Source organism: Phaethon lepturus, unplaced genomic scaffold (assembly GCF_000687285.1).
Source record: "Phaethon lepturus isolate BGI_N335 unplaced genomic scaffold, ASM68728v1 scaffold21498, whole genome shotgun sequence".
In the NCBI taxonomy this organism is placed as follows: domain Eukaryota; kingdom Metazoa; phylum Chordata; class Aves; order Phaethontiformes; family Phaethontidae; genus Phaethon; species Phaethon lepturus.
The window spans coordinates 4,662-23,719 of NW_010555808.1; the positions used below are offsets into that span (position 1 = coordinate 4,662).

General features: G+C 38.3%; 1 protein-coding gene across 1 annotated transcript; it reads right to left on the minus strand.

Annotated features, from left to right (window-relative positions):
* Positions 1–4,435: 4,435 nt before the first annotated feature.
* On the minus strand, positions 4,436–18,803 carry EED (embryonic ectoderm development; the record flags this gene model as incomplete). Its single annotated transcript, XM_010292287.1, has 11 exons — positions 4,436–4,765; positions 5,775–5,848; positions 6,289–6,447; positions 7,226–7,331; positions 8,496–8,629; positions 9,570–9,661; positions 11,227–11,308; positions 11,427–11,552; positions 12,284–12,349; positions 13,243–13,335; positions 18,651–18,803. Coding segments are annotated over 11 exons (1,212 nt in total), but the record flags the coding sequence as incomplete, so codon positions are not given.
* Between the last annotated feature and the right edge of the window lie 255 nt (positions 18,804–19,058).

The following is a 19,058-nucleotide window of genomic DNA, read 5'->3' on the forward strand; positions in this document are numbered from 1 at the left end:
TGCTTGCTAGAGCAGAGAACTATTTCCTTGTTGAGGAATGGGATAAACCTCTTGCTGCTTTTCCCCATTTCAGGATGAATAGTGGTTTAGTGTCTTTTCTCTGTTTCAGATAAAAAGGCAATCCCAGGGAAGCAATTAGACTCATGATAAATACCCAAACACTTGTTCAACATACCTATCTACATTACAGATAACATAGCTATATAACCAACACTACTTTTTCCCCTCAACACATTGGTTTAAAATGAGAAAACAGGATTATAAAGTAGTTGTTCAGAAATAAGCCTGAGGAGAAACAGAAAGAGACCATGCACACTTCAATCTATCCTGCCTTTTACAGACCTCGTGTTCTGAGGTTTTCTTCCCCAACCACAATAAAAAATCCTTCCCCCACTTACTTCCAGAGATGCAATGCTTGTAATAATAACAACCTGTATGTAATATAAATTATTTTGTAAAGGTTCTCCTAGATCTAGAGTGGTTTTCCTTTGTGGTGTTGGCAGTTTCTTGCTAGGGAGACGCTAGGTCCCTTGCATGGAAAACCCGTTAAAACAAAAAAACACTGTCTACTGATCATTAAGCCTCGAGGTTGAACATGTCCTGCCATGGCAGACTGGTAACCATGACAGCAATAGACTTACTTCCCTCCATTTTGGGACATTTTCCCAATCGTTTTTCTAGTCAGTGTGAATCATGAGCCAGAGCTGGGAAAGTTTCTTTTCAGGAGGGCCTTACCGGTTTCTGGCTGGCTGCCACAGGCAAATTTAAAAACCCAAGGAGCAATAATAAATTTAGTGCTACAGGTTTATGCTGAAAAAGATGCAAAAATCCAAGAATACTCGTCAAAATTCTAGTTATGCAGAGGGTTTTTTTGTAGTTTTTAAAAAAAAAAAGAGTTACAGTAATGAAATGAACCAAGTATTTTTCTGGCCCACAGATCCTCTTCTGTGCTGACAGCTACGTGCTCTCAGCCCTCCCGGCAGCACATGTCAAGGAAGTACATTTCTTGACTTTCAGCCACAGAACTAAGAGTTCCCCAACACAACCAGCGGTGGAAAAAAAACCAGGAGAGCATGAAACACACCAAAGACACACTCCTGCATCTACTAGGAGGGGCAAATTCAATCCACATTTGCATGAAATTCTTCAGCTCCACATTAGAAGCCTCGAGAAAAATCTGATTTAAAATTGCCCCAAAAGCTCCTGCAATGTTTTTTATTCAGTCACCACCAGATGGAGTAGAACCTCAGCAAACAGGCCCTTTGTCTCTGAAGAAAGGAGACCCTTCTAACTGAACCAGCCATTTAACAATCAAGAACCCCATTTTCTACTTCCACCTGTGCTACAAACTTTCTTGCTCACTCTGGGCAAGTCTCTGCCTGAAAATTAGAATTGTAGTTCAAGCCACTCATTTAGCAAATTTCTAAGTCTCTGAATGTTGATGGAGAAAGATAAGGACCTCCAGGTACCTCAGTTTTTTTATGAAGGGATGAAAGTTGAATCTCTTCAGAGATGCTCAGTGTGCAACAGTTGAAGGAAATGGCAACTTTTAAATTTTATTGTACTCTTTTTACAGATTAAGGGCCATCTGTAACACCTGCAGCCTCCTGAAACAGTTTCCTGGCTGCAACAATCAACTGGGAGAACTGGAGCCAGGCAGAGCCTGACTGTACCTGTCCCTCATCAGCCTTTCGCCAAGACAGGAAACAGGAGTAAGCAATTACAGAAACTGACAAAGAACAGACCTACAGCTGCCTTGCAGGCAATGGGGAAGAACATGTGTTAATGCCTTTCAGGATATTTTTGGTAGGTTTCTCCAATACTAGGGTCAAAGCATGCTTCTTTTGCTGAAGAATTTCAGCACTGGAGCTCTCAAGGTATGTTACACAAAAGTACATATTAAAAGGTTAAAAAGTTTTGGAGAATATTAAGCTCTTCATTAAATTCTTTTCCAATGATTATAACTCTACTAGGTCTGTATCTTCCAGAAGATGCACAATAAAAAAAATTCAATTTTTTCCCTTTTTTTAGTCTAGAACAAGGCAACTCTAGGATGAAACCACCCTAATCAAATAAATACCCAACTTTTAGGTTCACTTGAGTTTTATGGGTCTGAACGTGGAAAAGGAGTTTGTTCCCTTGAGGTCTATATTCAAAATATTTACTCCAACACTGACTTATTTTATCTCCTAAAAGCAGATGGGTTGACTACATAAAGGAGAATTTCTTCTTTTCCATGGCTCACTCCAGCTCTACTTTTGCAAGTTCACATTCTCTAGTTCTTCCCTTCGTTAACACCTTGAATCTGATTTCAGCTCCATCCACGTTTCTCAGAGAAAACCTGCTGGAATATTTGTCCACATTTCAAGAGAACAAGTCTTCAGCTCATTCATAAGTTAATACAGAAGTTAAAATTGACCCTAATTGTGTTAGGCCTCTCCCTAGTCAAGCACCACCCTTCCTTTCCTTCCTCTGAAACAGAGCAGCTCAGTTGTTGGAACATACCACTTACTTACACACCAAAAAAAACCCAACCATGGATGAAAAATCCTTGCTGCTTTTGTATCCCATTTCACTCTCAACCCTGGGCCTGTGAAAACACATAAGGTCTCATCTAACAGCGCGCAACTGTAAAGCGCCTGCAAAGGCTGAGCAGTACCAGCCTCCAACCCAAGTGTTTGCCGTATAGTTTAGCTCATCTATCAAAGCACTTTCCTTGAAGGCTGTAGGAAGCCTGAGCACTCCCACGGTCTTCTTGGAGCGCTCTCCCAACCACATCCCCACCCCACAATTTTTCAGACTCTGCCAAGCCCACATACTTTCCACAGAAGGAACTGCGAGGTATATGGGCCATCGCTGCTGCATAAACGCTGGTTCATACTGTGCCAGCAGTTCTGTAGATGCAGTAGAATTAGAGGTTAAAAACCACCTCCAGGCTCCAGTCTCGCCTGTCTTCCTCTCTCTCTTCAGCTGATTTGTGTTCAGCTCTGCAGGTATTTGCCTCTCCCCCTCCAGGATTCAGGCTTGTACCTGGTTCTGCCAAACTCCATGGTTTTACACTTGGCTTCCTGATCACGTCCCCATGACCGGTCAGGCAAGGGCACCCCTTCCGAGGATAAGCATGCTGGTCATTTGGCTGGTGCAAGAAAAAGGTGGTCCAGAATCCAGCTCAGTTTAACACTAGTTCTGGACAGACCTCCTGTGGTACAACGGTACTACTACACCTCCTCCGTTGTAAGGACAAAGATTTAAGGGGAAAAATAAAATTATATATTACAGACTAAGACTTGTAATCTACTTGCCAGCTTTGGACTTCATTTTTTGCAGGCTCCCAAGGACACAAATCAAAATTGGCTTAGTCATATTACCTCAAACTGAACAGGTAGTTTAAACAGAGCATTTACAAGCTTCCCAAACTGCAACAAACAGGAAAAAGCAATATCCTGAAAGATAAAAGCCAGATATGCACTTAAGAAGTCAGCAGCAGACAGGACTACTGAACTTAATCTACTGATCAAAAAAAAAAAAAAAGCACCATTATGTTGCCAACGATGGCGCACTTGTATGTATATAATATCCTAACACATTCTTTTCAAGTAATATGTCAGGATGAAGGATAAGAAGAGCACAGTAGGGTGGGGGGGGAAGAATGTAGATGGTTTGGCTTCAGTAGATGTCATTAACCATTAACCTTCCTCATTCGGGTACATACAGCCATCATGCAATGTCTCGGACCAAATCCAAACTACGAACACTAGCTCTGCAACTATACCCTGACAAGAGATACACAAGTGTTCTGAACACAGATTATGGCTGTTAAGTCTCTTATGATTTTCCCTCTTCCATTTTTATTAATTGTACATATTTTAAAGCTATACGAAATAATATTGATTTTAGAATTCATTATTTCTACGTCAAGTAAAACATTGATGAGGCTATTTGTGGATACTGACGAGAGACAAATAAAATATATTTCCAATAACTAACTTCAAATTAAAATAATTGTGCTAACCAAACAGACAGAATCCAAACAGTACAGCAATGTGATCCACAATAAAAAAAAAAAGCCAGTAAAACTTTTTTCTCCCTAGTCAGTAACAGACGTGGTGAAAACCATATCCCAATTTGGGATTATTAAAACTTAATCAATTTCAATGTGCAACTAACTGAAAGAATAAGTTCAAAATATTTTTTAGCAGTGATTTAACATTTATTTATACTATATTCCTAAGTATAGTATTTCCTTTGTGTGGCCCCTGGATAATATTCAATAGCTTCATTAGGTTTTTGGTTAAAAAGGCACAAACACAGCTGCAAGTATACACATACCAAATTTCTAGCAAGTTACCGTATATTTATAGCTATACGCAAAGCAGTTTCACAGGCTGTAAGGGAAAACTCATTGTGGGAAATAATTAAAATGGACAATTCAGAAAACTTTACAAAAATACTTCTTTTTATTAAAAGCAGCAATTTCAAGCAGAACAATACACAGAATGTAAACATCACTAAGTTCAGCTCCAGCCTGCCAAACCTTTGAGAAAATCTACACTAAATGCATCTACCATACTAGCGAGTTAACAGACTGTATTATAATTTGAAAATATATTTTCTACTTTGAATTAAGAAAAAAGTAATTTATCGTAGTCTGTCCCAGCGCCAGATACTGGCATCATCACACACAGCTATAAGGATACTACTATCCCTGCTAAAACTGGTTTGTCGAATGGCAGCAACACATTTAGGATGAGTAAGAGTCGTACACCTATAAATAAAAGAAAATTATTCAGCTGCAATGTTAAATCTGCACTTGCTACTACATTATGGAGTGCTGTTTCACCAACCCTTACTTATGTGACCTAGGAAGAATTGAAGGGCACCAGGATTACGCCCTTCATGGTGTATTTTGTATTCCAAATGTGGACTTGGGAAAGCAGTCATTTCCTGTTCACTGCCATTTCTCATGCACCCAATTTTCACTGACGCGCTGGCTGAAAGCTGACTGAATCACGTTATTTAACGCTTCGTGATCAGTGTTCTTTCCCAGTGGTTAGGAATGAAGTATTGTAATTGGGTGATTAAAGACTGCAGCATTTTCAGGAACTCCGTACATTTATGTGTATATATACACGTGCACACACACACGTATTTATATAGATTACATAAATTATATATAATTATATATTTTATATGTAGTGTATATACAACCATAAGGCATATATTATTTATATACATATATACATTTTATAGACATAATGTGTTTGGGCTTTGGGTGGGGGTTTTTTTTCCAGTATGTTTTTTTATATATAAATATAAAAGACATGCTGTAAAATTGCCTGGCCACACAGCTGCAGAACTGGAAAGCCATACTGTTTCCTCCACATTACGCTCAAAGCTAACCTTTATATTCTCATTACTCTAGTCCTTTTACCTATTTCTCCTTTGTGCTGTGCTACACCCAGCCAGCACATCTTAGTTCCACCTAATTAATTTGTAAGCTTTTTGAGGAATAAATTGTCTTTTACTATATCTACATATGGTACCCAGCGCAATCTGATTGGGGGCCTCTTGGCACTACTGTAATATAATAATAAATCAGTAAAAAATAACAAATGTTAACCTTCAGGGGCTCAGAATGTTTACTTACCTAGTGGTTAAAATGGAAAGTGACTTAGTACTGCTAAAGAATTTCTACAGTTATCAGTAAAGGAAAAGGGAAAGTATCCCAACTCCCTATCTTAACAAAAAAAAAAAAAAATTTAAAAAGTACTCACTTGGCTTTATGAGGATCCTCTATTTCTAAATCCCAAACATAAAGTTTGCCAACCTGATTGCCCAGAGCAAGCATCTTTAAAAGAAAGCAGAGAATACACAAGTTTTAAAACACCATCTTAATGAGTGGAAGTCAGATTTTTATAAAGGCTCTATAGTTGATAAAGTATGTGTGAATGTTTAAACATGAACAGCTTAATGAGTTTGTTGGAGGGATTACAAATGCTGTAACATTCGCCGCCTCCCTCCCACTTTATTATCCATCTCTGGATGGGGCAGGAAAATATCAGCAAACATAGCTTTGGTGGAAAATAAATATTTGGTGAAGCTTTTTCCACTTGGCAGAGCCCAGAATGAAAAACCTGGAGCTCCTCCAGTTTCATATAAAGCCCCTTGCAGCAAACCATTAGATTTTTCAAATATGACATGAACCAAGACTTTTCCCATGCCCATAAACATGGAATCAATGAAAAGCTACACACCTTCAAATACAGCAAAGTCAAAGCTCACACATACCTTTTGCCAGAAATCCATTGAAAACCTCATGTACCATATATCACACTGGCTGTAATCAAATCTCCCAAGTATGGTCACATTTGACTCACTGGGTTTGATTTTATCTATATCATCTTCCATTTTGCCAGGTTTCCAGCACACAATGGCGTTTTCACAAGACTGGGGTGAAACAATGGAAAAAAAAAAAATCACCTATATTTGTAATTTATACTGCACATTCAGTCTAACTATAACTGTAACCAAATATTTAGTCTCACAGCTTCCCCAATGACATTAAAGTACAACTGAAAATCTCACCTGTCCTTAGATCACAGTCACATCACCGACAATACGTCACTGCCCATTCCTGGGAGCCTGCTGCTATCACTGGCTGCTTTGCCAGGTAACAGGACCGCAGGAGCCCGCCCTCATCCACTTCAGAGAAAGTCAAACAGATGTGCTCAAACACACTTTCACGAGCAGTTTAAATTAACCTTGATTTGAGGATTGTTCACCCAATCCCTTTGACCAACAGGACCAATTTCTGGCAACGAGGCAGCTGACTGCCTACTTTAATACCTGCAAGCCAATGTTACTAGTGGACATAACACTCTAATCAAAGTTACTCCATTATGGGAATCCTCATTTCTCCCTTTAGCAGCAGGATCCTTATTGGTATCTATCTATTCTCTTTCTGTACATTCCACACAGATTCTAGTTAGCCAATATCCCTGTACTTTTAGCAGGGGTACAGCTGTAGTAATAATTTTACTTTTTAAGTACAAGCTGCTTACCCACACATCCTAACAGTTGACAAAATTCACAACACATCGCATAAAATCATATGACAGAGAATACTAAGTTAACCCAAGACACAAATTCTAGTAAAATTTCTGCTGTTTAAGATCTTCAAAACAAGCAAATATGAGTAACATAGCTGAAAAAGCTTCCACTTTACCTTGGAAAGAATTAGATCTCCCAACCATCGTACACAGTCAACATAGTTTCTATGTATGTCTCTCGTAGAAAAGTCAGGAAAGTGAATTTTCTGGGAAATAAAAGGCCTATGGAGAAAATTGCCAGGTGAGGTTCAGAGAAACACAGAAGCACAAGTCTAATTTTCAATGGCCAGTTTTAAGATAACTCGATGTTAGAAGGATAAGCCTGTCTTCTTTTGCTGTTTTAACAGTTTTATAACAAAGCCAATTTTGTATGTTGTTGTGTTGTGTTTTTCTTTAAATAATGGGAACAGTGTCGGTTTTCATCCTCATTCCTAATGAAATAACATTTCCCACTGTACAAGACTGTGCAGAGACAGTGCTAAACAAAACCACTTCTTCAGATGCTAAATACAGCTTCCATTGCCAACTACTTCAAGAACTAATTAAAGCTCAGTCTGCCTGATGCTGCTTTTGCAACATCTAAATTGTTACATGGAAAAGCACTCTAAAAAAATCCATCATTTAAAAAAAAAAAAAAACCAAACAAAAAAACCCCCAAAAACACAACACATGCTAAAAAAGCATCATTTAATATTTGGTAACATTACCAAAAAAAGCAAGAGTATTTTCACAGCTAGTCTCATTGCTGAACATGTTCAGTGTGTTTTAGACTCTTCAGTTCTCTCAGTGGTTTAACTGGAAGTTAAGATTAAAAAATTGATGAACTTCATAGAGGAGGATTTATCTATCATTTATCTGATTGCTATGTTTACTTGACAATTTACTCACATCTGTGGCCAGATCAGCCAATGATGAAAACTGAAGTTATTACTACATAAACCGTTTTATCCGCACCCCAAAGTAACATAACAGATAAAATAATTAGTAGTAAGAAGTATTTGCTATATTTAATTACATGGATTTGATTCCTTCCTAGAAATTTTGAGGCAAGAGAAAGAAAAGCCATTGATATCTTGAAACACAGTGAAATAGAAGCTTTAATTAGGAATGATAGTGATAATAATTTCCGACATTTTCTAGTCAAGCAGATAAGAAATAACTAAGATATTTTTAAATAAGAATGTCAGGACTTTGAATCTGAATTCAGTAAAATTCTACCAAAGTAAACATCAGAGAGACACATCTTCTAGGGAGACTCAGTATCCAGCACAATCCCCAGGTCACTCACTATCCCCAGGAACTCCCAATTTGGATAAGAATTAACCAGGACCATTGATAACAATATTCATGTTTTCAAGCACAGCCAAGAAGATGAAGACTACGTACCTGTTGGTTTTATTTGGGTTGTACTCATAAGACTCTTTGATGGCATTTATCATTCTTTTGGAATTAATTCTCCAGAGTTTTAGAGAGTGATCCATCCCACAGGACATGATTTTTTCACCAAGAAGATCATAATCCTATGTATATGAAATAATTTTGAGGATCCCCAGCCTAAGTTGCATTATATCAACTCAGATTTTATTCCATCATTTCCATCAAAACAGCATTTTTGGCTTAGAGAATGCAATACAACTGTGTATTTCAAATAGAAAAATAGTAATAACTTAATCCTGCTCACTGCAAAGAAGCACAATATCTTAATAATTATATTTACTCTCTCTCAAGAGAGAGAGGCATATTCAACAGCACTGACAGACAATGAATCTACTGCTAGTGCTCTCCCCTCAGTAAATTCCCTAGGTTTCATTTTATGGAGCAACTTTGGCAGAATTCCAGGGCTACAACATGGGTGATGACTATTTACAACCACAAGAGAATAATACGGTATCAGGTTTACATACAGATGCACCCCTCACCTTTCAGGTCACACAACAGGAAAGGAAATGAAACAGTTCTTAAGAGCAGCATATTAAAAGTCAGCTATTCTAGTTGATATTTGCTGGGTACCAGTGTCTGTTCACAGCCACTGAAAAGCAGCATAACTCACCTGAAATAACTTCTTTCCTTCACTACTGTCTCTCAGAGTTTATTTGCTCTTGCTGCTTTGGCTTGATTAAGACCTCAAGAACTTCAAAAGTGGGACCACCATGAAAACTTTTTTCTCTTTCTAGCCCCACTGATCTCTATTTGGTTTACTTCTAGGCTGCACTGTGAGAAAACTAGCTACTGAAACATATAGAAGGTGAACACCTGCCCTGTATATTGAGAGGTGGCCAGATCAATCAAACCACCTTACATTTAAACTTGTCTACCCCCTTAAAACAGTATTTATGCACTTCAGGGGTTTTTTAAGTAGGTATAATATCAAAAACAGTGCACAAGAGGATAAAGAGTTGCACATTGTAGGCTTACTACCCTCTGTGAGTCTAAATCACTGCCCCACAGTCTTCCACTTACTGCACTTAACACCTCATCCCTGTGCCCTTCTACTCCTCCAAATATTGCAACCAGCGTGTCTGTCTGGATGTTCCACAGTCTCAATGCATGATCTATAAAGAACAAATAAAATTACATGCTGCTTTTTATATGTACATATGAATAATATATTTCAGCTTAACCACTTTCAATAAAAGGTGTTCATGTAAACATCAAAAAGGCACTTCTTCACTTGTTAGAAACAACAAAACTGCATTAACTAAAATTGCCATTACAGCTGAACTACTGTTAGAGTAATTATGTAATGGACAAAGCGTGCCCACTCCCGTCCCCTAGCGACAGCTTCTAGCAAAAATATTCTTGGATCTTTAGATCATATGAAAAGCAAAGAGAAGTCTTGGGCAAGTATGCTTTTATTCAGTCTTATCTCAAAACCAATTTCATGTATAAAAAAATGCTAGAATTCCTTTCAGCCACTCTTACCTCAGCATTCAGAGAAGTTTTGATTTTCCATTTTTTTAATCTTTAAATATTATTTTTTCTGAACCACAGACTGTAGGGCTGGGAAAAACCATTTCTATAAACTATACGTATTCCAAAGTCAATCAGACTAAACCACTTGTTTAAAGAAATCTTTTAACAATTTCTAATGAAGAACCTCTACTGTATGTCCCATTTGGAAATGGGAACCACTAGTGTATTGCCCTTTTGGATTCCACAAGAACACTGCACTGAATCACAGTAACACCAACTGGAGGGCCACATAGTCCCAAGTATTTTCTTCTTTTTCTACTCATCTCTTAGCCAAGCAGTTCTGAGACTCCAATATTCTCCTGCCTCATGCCTTCTCAGAGATAGTACCTGGTCTGGAGATTGCACATTAAAACTTGTAGTACTAAGGCTGATGTCAAAATGTTATTAAAAAGAGAATGTAAAAAAAAATATACAGAACTCAAGAAATTCAACATTACAGACCCACAGCACAAACTTGACATTTGCAAGAATCAGAGAGGTTCCCAACTCCTATTCTCATGTAGCTTCATCAGTAATACCAAACACACTAAAGTCAAAAGTCCCCTTATGTGAATGCTTACAATTCAAGCACTCCTGAAGGCTTGCTCTTGTGGCAGATCAAGTATTCCCTTAACAAAACAGTCAAGATTAGGCAGTTGTGACTGTTCAGACGTTCTGGAAAAGGCCATAAGCCACCGTACCAAAATCTCGCTTCTCCCTTCACTAATATGCTTTTTAAACAAAGCTGAATTAAAGTCTGAGCTGCTGCTGAGCGGCAGGGAATCAAAGTTTTCCCCAGGAACACGGTGGTGAACGCTGCCTGCGGCATTAAGACATCCCCACCAGATGGCAACATGATCCAACAACTGAAAAAAAATTAACTGTTAGAAAGAGCAACCCCAATGCTCATGTTTCTTCTTCCCCAAAAGCAGCACTGTTCACAATCCCTTCGCACCGCAGGTGGAGTTATGTTTATTCCAGGCCATGGATTTAATATGTACAAGATATATAGCCATAAAAGAGCAAGATTCGCTCTCAACTTTCCAGGTAAATTTATTCAGTGCTGTTCATAAAAAATTCATGGAGGTTTTGGTCATTTTCAAGACCAAAATCCAATCCAAAGTATCCTGATTTATACAAAAACAAAAGAATTTATTTTCCTCACCTTTGCTTACAGATAAAAGGAGATTTGGATCTCTTGGATGGAATTTCAGTTCATTGATTGCATTTCCATGGCCCACGTAGTGCTGGGATAGAATTCAGAGACTAAGTTATCATTTCCGCTCATGTTTACATGTATTAAGAAGACATAAGTTTCATGCCTTACTGAATTGCAAGCTGTATCTCAAAGTTTGGAGCACTCACCTTTATGCACTGCATTGTAATAGGATTAATTATCCTAATAATACCCCTGGACCCAGCCACAGCCAGAAGAGGATGGCTTGTATTGCTATCATATGTCCACGCACAGGTATAGAAGTTTTCATCTGCCTACAACATCTCACATTAAGGAACACAGAAGAAACAGGAGATTTTTTTTTTTTTCCAAATAATGTGATTTTTAAGTAAACTCGTTGCTATTTTATGCAAATGCCCAGGAGTCTCTGATGAATCCAATAAGAAAAAGATACATATTTGATTATACATCTGCAAATACAAGCAACATCGCCTTTTCTACAGGTGCCAGTTTCCTCACTTCTGTTCCATAAGATACAAGGAACACCTTCTGTCTCTTGGCATCACTTTTCAACCTCTTTCTCCAAAGCATCCAAAGACTGGGAATAAAATGAGGATGAATCAAGACTGAGTTCACAAGTTATTGACTTGTGTACTGCAAATGATCAACACAAGTTGTTACCACTTTAGAGCATGAAACATAATGCTTAGGCTTTAAACCCAGCTCCAATTCACAGGGAAACATACCACTGTAAAGCAGCGCATGTGAAACATTAGACAAATATTAGTGTTGGGAAGATTAAACTGATGGAGAATCAGTTTTCAAATATTTTAACACAGCACAGTTCACGAGTTTGGGTTTTTAATATTTTTTCAATAGGAGGGACTCGAGGATGTGGGAAGGAGTTAAGTCTTGGACCTAACATTAGGAATGTGCCACATGAGAAAAGTATTAAATCACAGACTTCATATGCTTTTTCCTACAAAGCCTCTTCATTTTTGATAAACAGGAAGCAAACAAGTGGCTTTTTAACTTAAAAAGATACATCAGCATCCACATAGGACTGCAACAGACGGATTTCACCTTGAGAATGACATTCATATAAAGTAACCTGGAGAAAAAAAAGTGAGAGAGATTCCGGCTTACTTGTGATATTTGAGAAGGAAATCACATGCACCTGTATATTCACTGCCTGATTGGGAGAGGTAGTGTGCCTTTATGGTTTAGATCTCATCCATCGTCTGTTTGTTTCCAACAGGTGGAAACGGTTTGATAAAAGAATGCACATAGTCTCAGTAAAGCACCACCCCAGGACTTGCCCATAATCCTTCCCAGATATTAAAATCTGTTATTTGAATTATCTTAGTAAGATTAAATTGTACTTGGCATTAGTTACTGCAGCTATCTCTAGCATGACTTGGTCTTTTAATGAGCCATTGATACCTTGTTTAATCTTAGTTTAGCACTTTTGGTAACTGCCAGGTGGAACAAACAAGAAGCCTTTCATTCCAGGTTTATTCACAACAGTTGCATAGAATCCACTTCAGGAGTCATTTTCAGGACTGAAATGACATAGATCCTTGTTCAGAAAAAGCCTATAAATTCACTTCACAGAGGCCATTAATTTAGCTGCTGAGCTGCCTGGCATCACTGCAAACACTTCTCATGCCATTTTTGAGCATATGACCTTTCAGAAACAATAACATCTATGCAGAGTAATTTTACCATGAAGAAACTTTTATGCACCTCTCTTCCTTATCCTGTGTTTATATTACTGAAGGATTTTTTTTCTTTATTATGTAGGCTAATGCCCAAATAGCTAACACATGACTTCATAAAACAACCCAGAGGATGCAACTCTCCCAGATAACAGATGGTACATACCTCAGAAATAAAGCTTTCTATCCTGTGTCTGTACTAAACAGAGGTAAAGCAATTGCTTGAAAAAGAAGAATGCAAGAAGAACCATATGGAAGGGCTTATGGTTAAAAACAGATTACTCACTCGGTTGCTGCCCACAGTGGCAAAAACGAGAGGATCACCTTCTTTACTGTGCCAGTTAAACTGGACTCCAAACAACGGCTGACCATGGTCCTCCTGTAGTTGTAAAGTAAGATTAGAGACAAAACAAGAAAAAGAAAAAAACAACACAAAACTGACAGGCATATTATTTCTGTGAAATTCAGTTGTGGTGGTAAATGGTTTAACTGATATTGTGTCCTCCTCAAACTACTGGGTTCACATCCAGTATAATTTCAGATAGCGAATAGTTAAAAAGAACAGTTTTGTATCACATTTTAACTTGGCTGTCTTAAGGGAAGTTAAAGTAATATTCTGACACTTCCCTCTCTTCCCTCACCAAGCTTTTAAAAAAGTTAAGGGGAAGAACTGTTGTCTCACAGTTATGGCCAGAAGCTGGCAGAACTCCCAAGTTCTATTTGCAGCTCTACTACTTTGTTTTGCAATTTTCAACAAGGTAACCTCTACAACTAAGGCCACATCTACATGCATTTTATACTGTTACAATTACTTCCACATAAGGATTTACAACTTCACAGAGAAGAATTATACTGGTATAAGGGTGGAGAGAAGGGCCACATTTAACTATTACAGCACAGCTAGGTCTTGCAACTCTATCACAGACACTACAAACTCACTCCAGCATATCACAATGCTGCAGCCATGTTCACGTCTATAAACTGTTTTCATATTGCCTTCACAGTTACCAGAGAAATGCCAAGTATTATTTTTATACAGCTTACATCAGTTTAATAGAGAAGAAAAAAGAAACAGATATGTTTATGAATTGTGATGAATATGGTGGTGCTTGTTAATAATTGATAACAGTATTTTGGCCTGCCCTGACAGGATGTTTTCAGTAAGAATAATGTTCATTAAAGTGCCTCCCCACAGGGGACTGTCTGGGACAGCGCAGGCAGGAAGGAAGTGTCTCATGATGGCTGTTAAGCAGCCTTCAAATGGCAGTGCTTCAGAGAACACGAGAAATACTAGCCCTGGCAGCTCTGGCCTATCTGAGAACCAAAGAACAAATCTGAGGAGGGGGTGTGGGTGGGGAGTCCAACACTACTCAGAAAAAGAAAAGTAAGGAAGTCTGGAAGAATATAAAATAGCATTCTTTAGTGAGAAAGGCAGTATCTGTTATTAACAGAAATGGCTAGAAGAGCTAGAAAGAGAAGGGAGAAAAATCTTTCAGAGATGAACGCCCTCCTGCACTTCTTAAAGAGAGGTAACAACTTTCAAAGCTGAATACAAATTAAAAAGAATTGTTCAAAGTTTAACTCGGAGTATTAGGCATCATATCATGAAAGAACAGACTAGTGGCTTTATGTGATGAGGCAGATGGAATATTAGCAAAGGGAAAAGTAGCAAGGTTATAAGTGACCCCAGGACAGAAGGAAGAAGCAGGTATCCAGCATCTGTAAAGCATTATAGTTTAATGAGAGATGAAGAATGAGGAAAACTGTATGCCATAAAATTACATACACAAGGCCATGATTTTTAGTGTCAAATAAAGTTATAAGTTTTACTTTCTAAGCTTATTTTTTGAGTGTATTTAAGTTATCTTTGAAGAGAATGACTGAGAAGTCAAACACAGCATACTTTAAAAAAACCCAACAATTTCCACTAATAATTAGTTGGTTTTGAATTTTTGGGTGAAAGAATTCACGCTGGTGAATACTGAGGACTTTTGATATACTGCATGAGGATAACACAGGAAAAATGCATGGATTCTTATTGCTTTATTACAGAGACATATTAGCAGGTTTTGTGCTTGTTTTTCTAGAATAACCTTGTTCTTTGTCATGTAAACTGTTCCTGACAAATTAGTGAAACAGGAAAAGTGAAGAGGAAGATGTTTTTCCCCCTCAAGATCGGATATTCCTCCAGCAGAAGCTGTGATGAATTTTATTTTCTAGGTAGGACCCAGCCTAGGGTGATACATAGTAAGTAGAGAGATTACAACACAGGGCTATACTGTTTCTATATTTCAAAGACAACATGTTTCCCTGGAAAAATTACTCTGCGAGACCAAAGTCTTTAGACCGCTTATATCATCCACACTGCATTCCTCACCTCGAGTGCTACAACCTCCAAGAACCTGACTGTACATATCGCAGTTTTTCTAGTGTTTAATAGATGAAGGAATGAGGCAGAGGCTCTTGCAGGAAGTCACTAAGGTATCGGAAGAAGTTATGTTCACTTCATTTAAACCACCATCATCCTCACTGGTCAGAGGCAGCACATAGCTAATGTGTCCTGTCCACTCTAATTTTAGTCCCAAGTGCTAAACAATGAAACAGGTTTTTAAAAAAAAAATTACACTTTTAGGTGCTGCACATTATGGTTATCCTGAGATGCCAAGTATGTCACGCAAATCTGACTACTGGTTTGTACAGACAGAAAAGTGATCCATATGCTGGTCCAAAAGTAGAATTGTGAAATGCCATTTTGACCCTGGTCAAATAAAGGGCACAAAACCCAATGTACTCAGGTTCTTCCTGCACTGGTAAAAGACAGCAGAGGAAAAGACAGACCTACAATTGTTACAAAAGCAAATAAATAAATAACCAATGGTTAGTTGTGTCCTTACTCAACACCAACTCAGGTTCAGACAGTAAGACTAGACCTGTTTTTAGACTGAAGGCAGTGAAGTAAATACTACGCCAACACAAAAAAGAATCATCTGCAACTACATTAACACATTTTAATAGCCTGTCACCCACACTGCCAGCCAGGAACCAAATGACCACGCATGCATTTCCAGTTCCCTGAAGAGAAAGCAAGCCATTATTGGCAGTGGGTTTAGTTACCTCTCCTTTACAAGTTACAATGCTGCATGTGGTTGCTTACTGATCCCCAGCTCAGGGGACAGTGAGTAGAAGCTGAGACAACACTGAACTGCTAACAACCACTGAGCCACACCCTAAGCAGGAGCAAAGGATAGGGCCAACAATAGCATTGTTTTAAAGGGAGCACATCAAAGCAGAATACACACAATTTGCTGGAAGATCTATAAGCAAAACATATACAGATATATGTGAGGGTGTGCATCTGTTAGCTGTATATGCTCATTTATAAACTATGTTTCCATTCAGCCCACAGAGAGGAAAGATTTTTCAGCACACCTTACAGTAACTTAGTAAAGCCAAAAAAAAAAAAGGCAGTGTTTTACTTCCTGTCATTTCCCAAGTTATATTTTTGTTTTTCCTGATGCTTAAATTTCACCCAAAATAACTTCCACAGTAGTGTTTAAAAAGCATATTTAGCAAGCACTGAGTTTTTCAGGCTGAATCATAACCATTTAACATTCAAAGTAGGCTGTAATGGCCATACTACTTAGTTTCCCTAAGGAAAAAAAGTAAAAAGAAGAGGGAAAAACAAGAGTAGGAAAGCGGAAGAACACACAATTTATACATCCCTAAAGAATATTGACATTAATTTCCTTGTCTTTAAATCATGATGGCTTTCATTAATTTCAGTAGATGCACCTTACAGCATAGTTCAAAGACATACAAACTGCAGGATATATGTTGTGATATCCAAAGAGCCACAAGTGCCTTTCTGAACACATATACAACATGCAATTGTTAGAGTTTATCTCCACAGTATCTACAAAATTAGCATGGAGGAACAGGAAAAAGAAAAGAAGAGAGGCTTCCTCAAACATTAAGTAAAAAGGAGTTAAAATTTGACTGCTACTAGTCTTCGTATTAACATGCATGTTTATTATTATTAGCATTAATTTCAGGTCAAAGAGAAATGGGAAGTTAATAAAAATATCCCACTTAGCTGAAACACTACATTTACTCCTTCACAGCTTGATTCCACTTGCACAGGAATCTGTTCCCAGGCCCTGATCCAAATCCATGGAAGTAAGGGATGGCTTAACTTCATAGGGTGGGCTTTTGGGTCACCCTAGAGTGGGGCCTGGGTTGAAGTCAGGGTGAGGGAATGTTCTGTTTTCCCAGAAAACACTTGAAAAGTACTAACCCCTTTGGAAAATTTGGTCTGCAGATAGAAAACAAACGTGCTTCGCAAAACTCAGAACCTGTTAAATGTTTGGGTGCCGAAAAGCCCGCGTCTGTGCTTGAAGCATGACTGGAAGTCACAGAAAGCACTATCTGCGGGGGCAATTCATGCGAATCACAGAACAGGTGCCTACCTAAGTGAAAATGAAAGCGCTTCCCTTCCTCCTACACCCTGAAAGGACTGGAGATAACTTTTATATTTCAAAAAACACAGTAAGATCAACTTGTTTCCCAGATACTTTTGTCAGTGTAACTTCATCGTCACAATTTCTCCAGCAGCAAAGCTCATTTAGGAGGTTTCCATGCCCCAAACCTCTCATTCCCTCCCACTCAGCTACCCCAGCATTTCAATGAGGCAGTCTGAAGCCAAAGTTCAGAAACAGCTACATCAGCACAGCTCAACAGTTAAGCGTGGGGGAATGACAAAAACCTCTTAAAGCAATTCTGCAGCAAATATCCACTATGGAGCTGAACGTGTCCTCTTGTTGGCTAAATATAAAGTTTATCAAAACTCCCATCTTGTTCCAGACGCAGTCTTTATTTAGAAATCCTGTAAAACTCAAATCAGATGGCATTTTTACAGCTTCTGCCACATAAATATCCCACACAAGGCAGGGGAATGAAAGAACAACATCCTGACAGTGTAAAAGAATCAATGAGAAAACTCAGTTTACCATAGTCTGTCACAAGTGCAGAAGAAAACAGTAATACCCTAAAACACAAGAACAGGGAGTAAAGACCATGAATCCACATCCCTTAATACCATCAGGTATTACATGGGAAGATAAATATGACCCAGATCAGGGGTGAACACACAATCACAAGACTTATGATAAATTAACCAAATTGCATTATATATAATGCGTTTATGACACTTGCCAGAGAAGAGAAAAATATCTGATCCGATACATGTGAGGAAAAAGCTACTCCAAGATTGTTGGGTGGTTTGTTTTTCTTTTGAAATACATTTCAATGAGTAGAAAAATCTGCACAGGTTCTGTGCCTTGCATCAAGTTGTCACCGGTTTTGTTTTATTTGAATTTGTTTATCCAGTTTCTTATCAATCTCAAGCAACTACAGCTTCAAGGAAATACATAATTATAACGTATCACATATAACTTTGCAAACCTGTACAAAAATTGGGTTAATCGCAGCACTACATATTGTTTCCTATGTCTCAGTACCCTTTTTCTTCCTTCAGCTACTCCAAATAAGAAAGGTACTTGCTTCAAATGAGCATGGAACATAACTGTATACAGATATTTAAAAATACCTGTCTTGACACTGTCTCACAGTCCACGTTAACATTACTGCCAGCAAGCAGTACCCAGCAATCCCTTGCTGAAGCTTACACATACCTACCTTTAGGCTGTTTACACATTTGAAGGAATATTTGCACTTCTTCGACTTCCATTTTCCTTTCCCCCAGCTTTTTCTTCCTGGTGCGTTAGGAGTGTTTGTTGGCGTATCAGGGCGTTCGGTGTTAGTACCGCTTTCAATACTAACAGCATCATCCTGAAAACATTCAAATTATATAGAATGTAATAAAGATACCATTAACTGCTGTATCACAGAATCACAGAATCATTAAGGTTGGAAAAGACCTTTAAGATCATCAAGTCCAACCATTAACCCAACACCACCATGCCCACTAAACCATGTCTCGAAGCAACACGTCCACACGATTTTTGAACACTTCCAGTGATGGTGACTCCACCACCTCCCTGGGCAGCCCAGGCGTGATCCCTTGGTTAATCATAACGGCCCGAG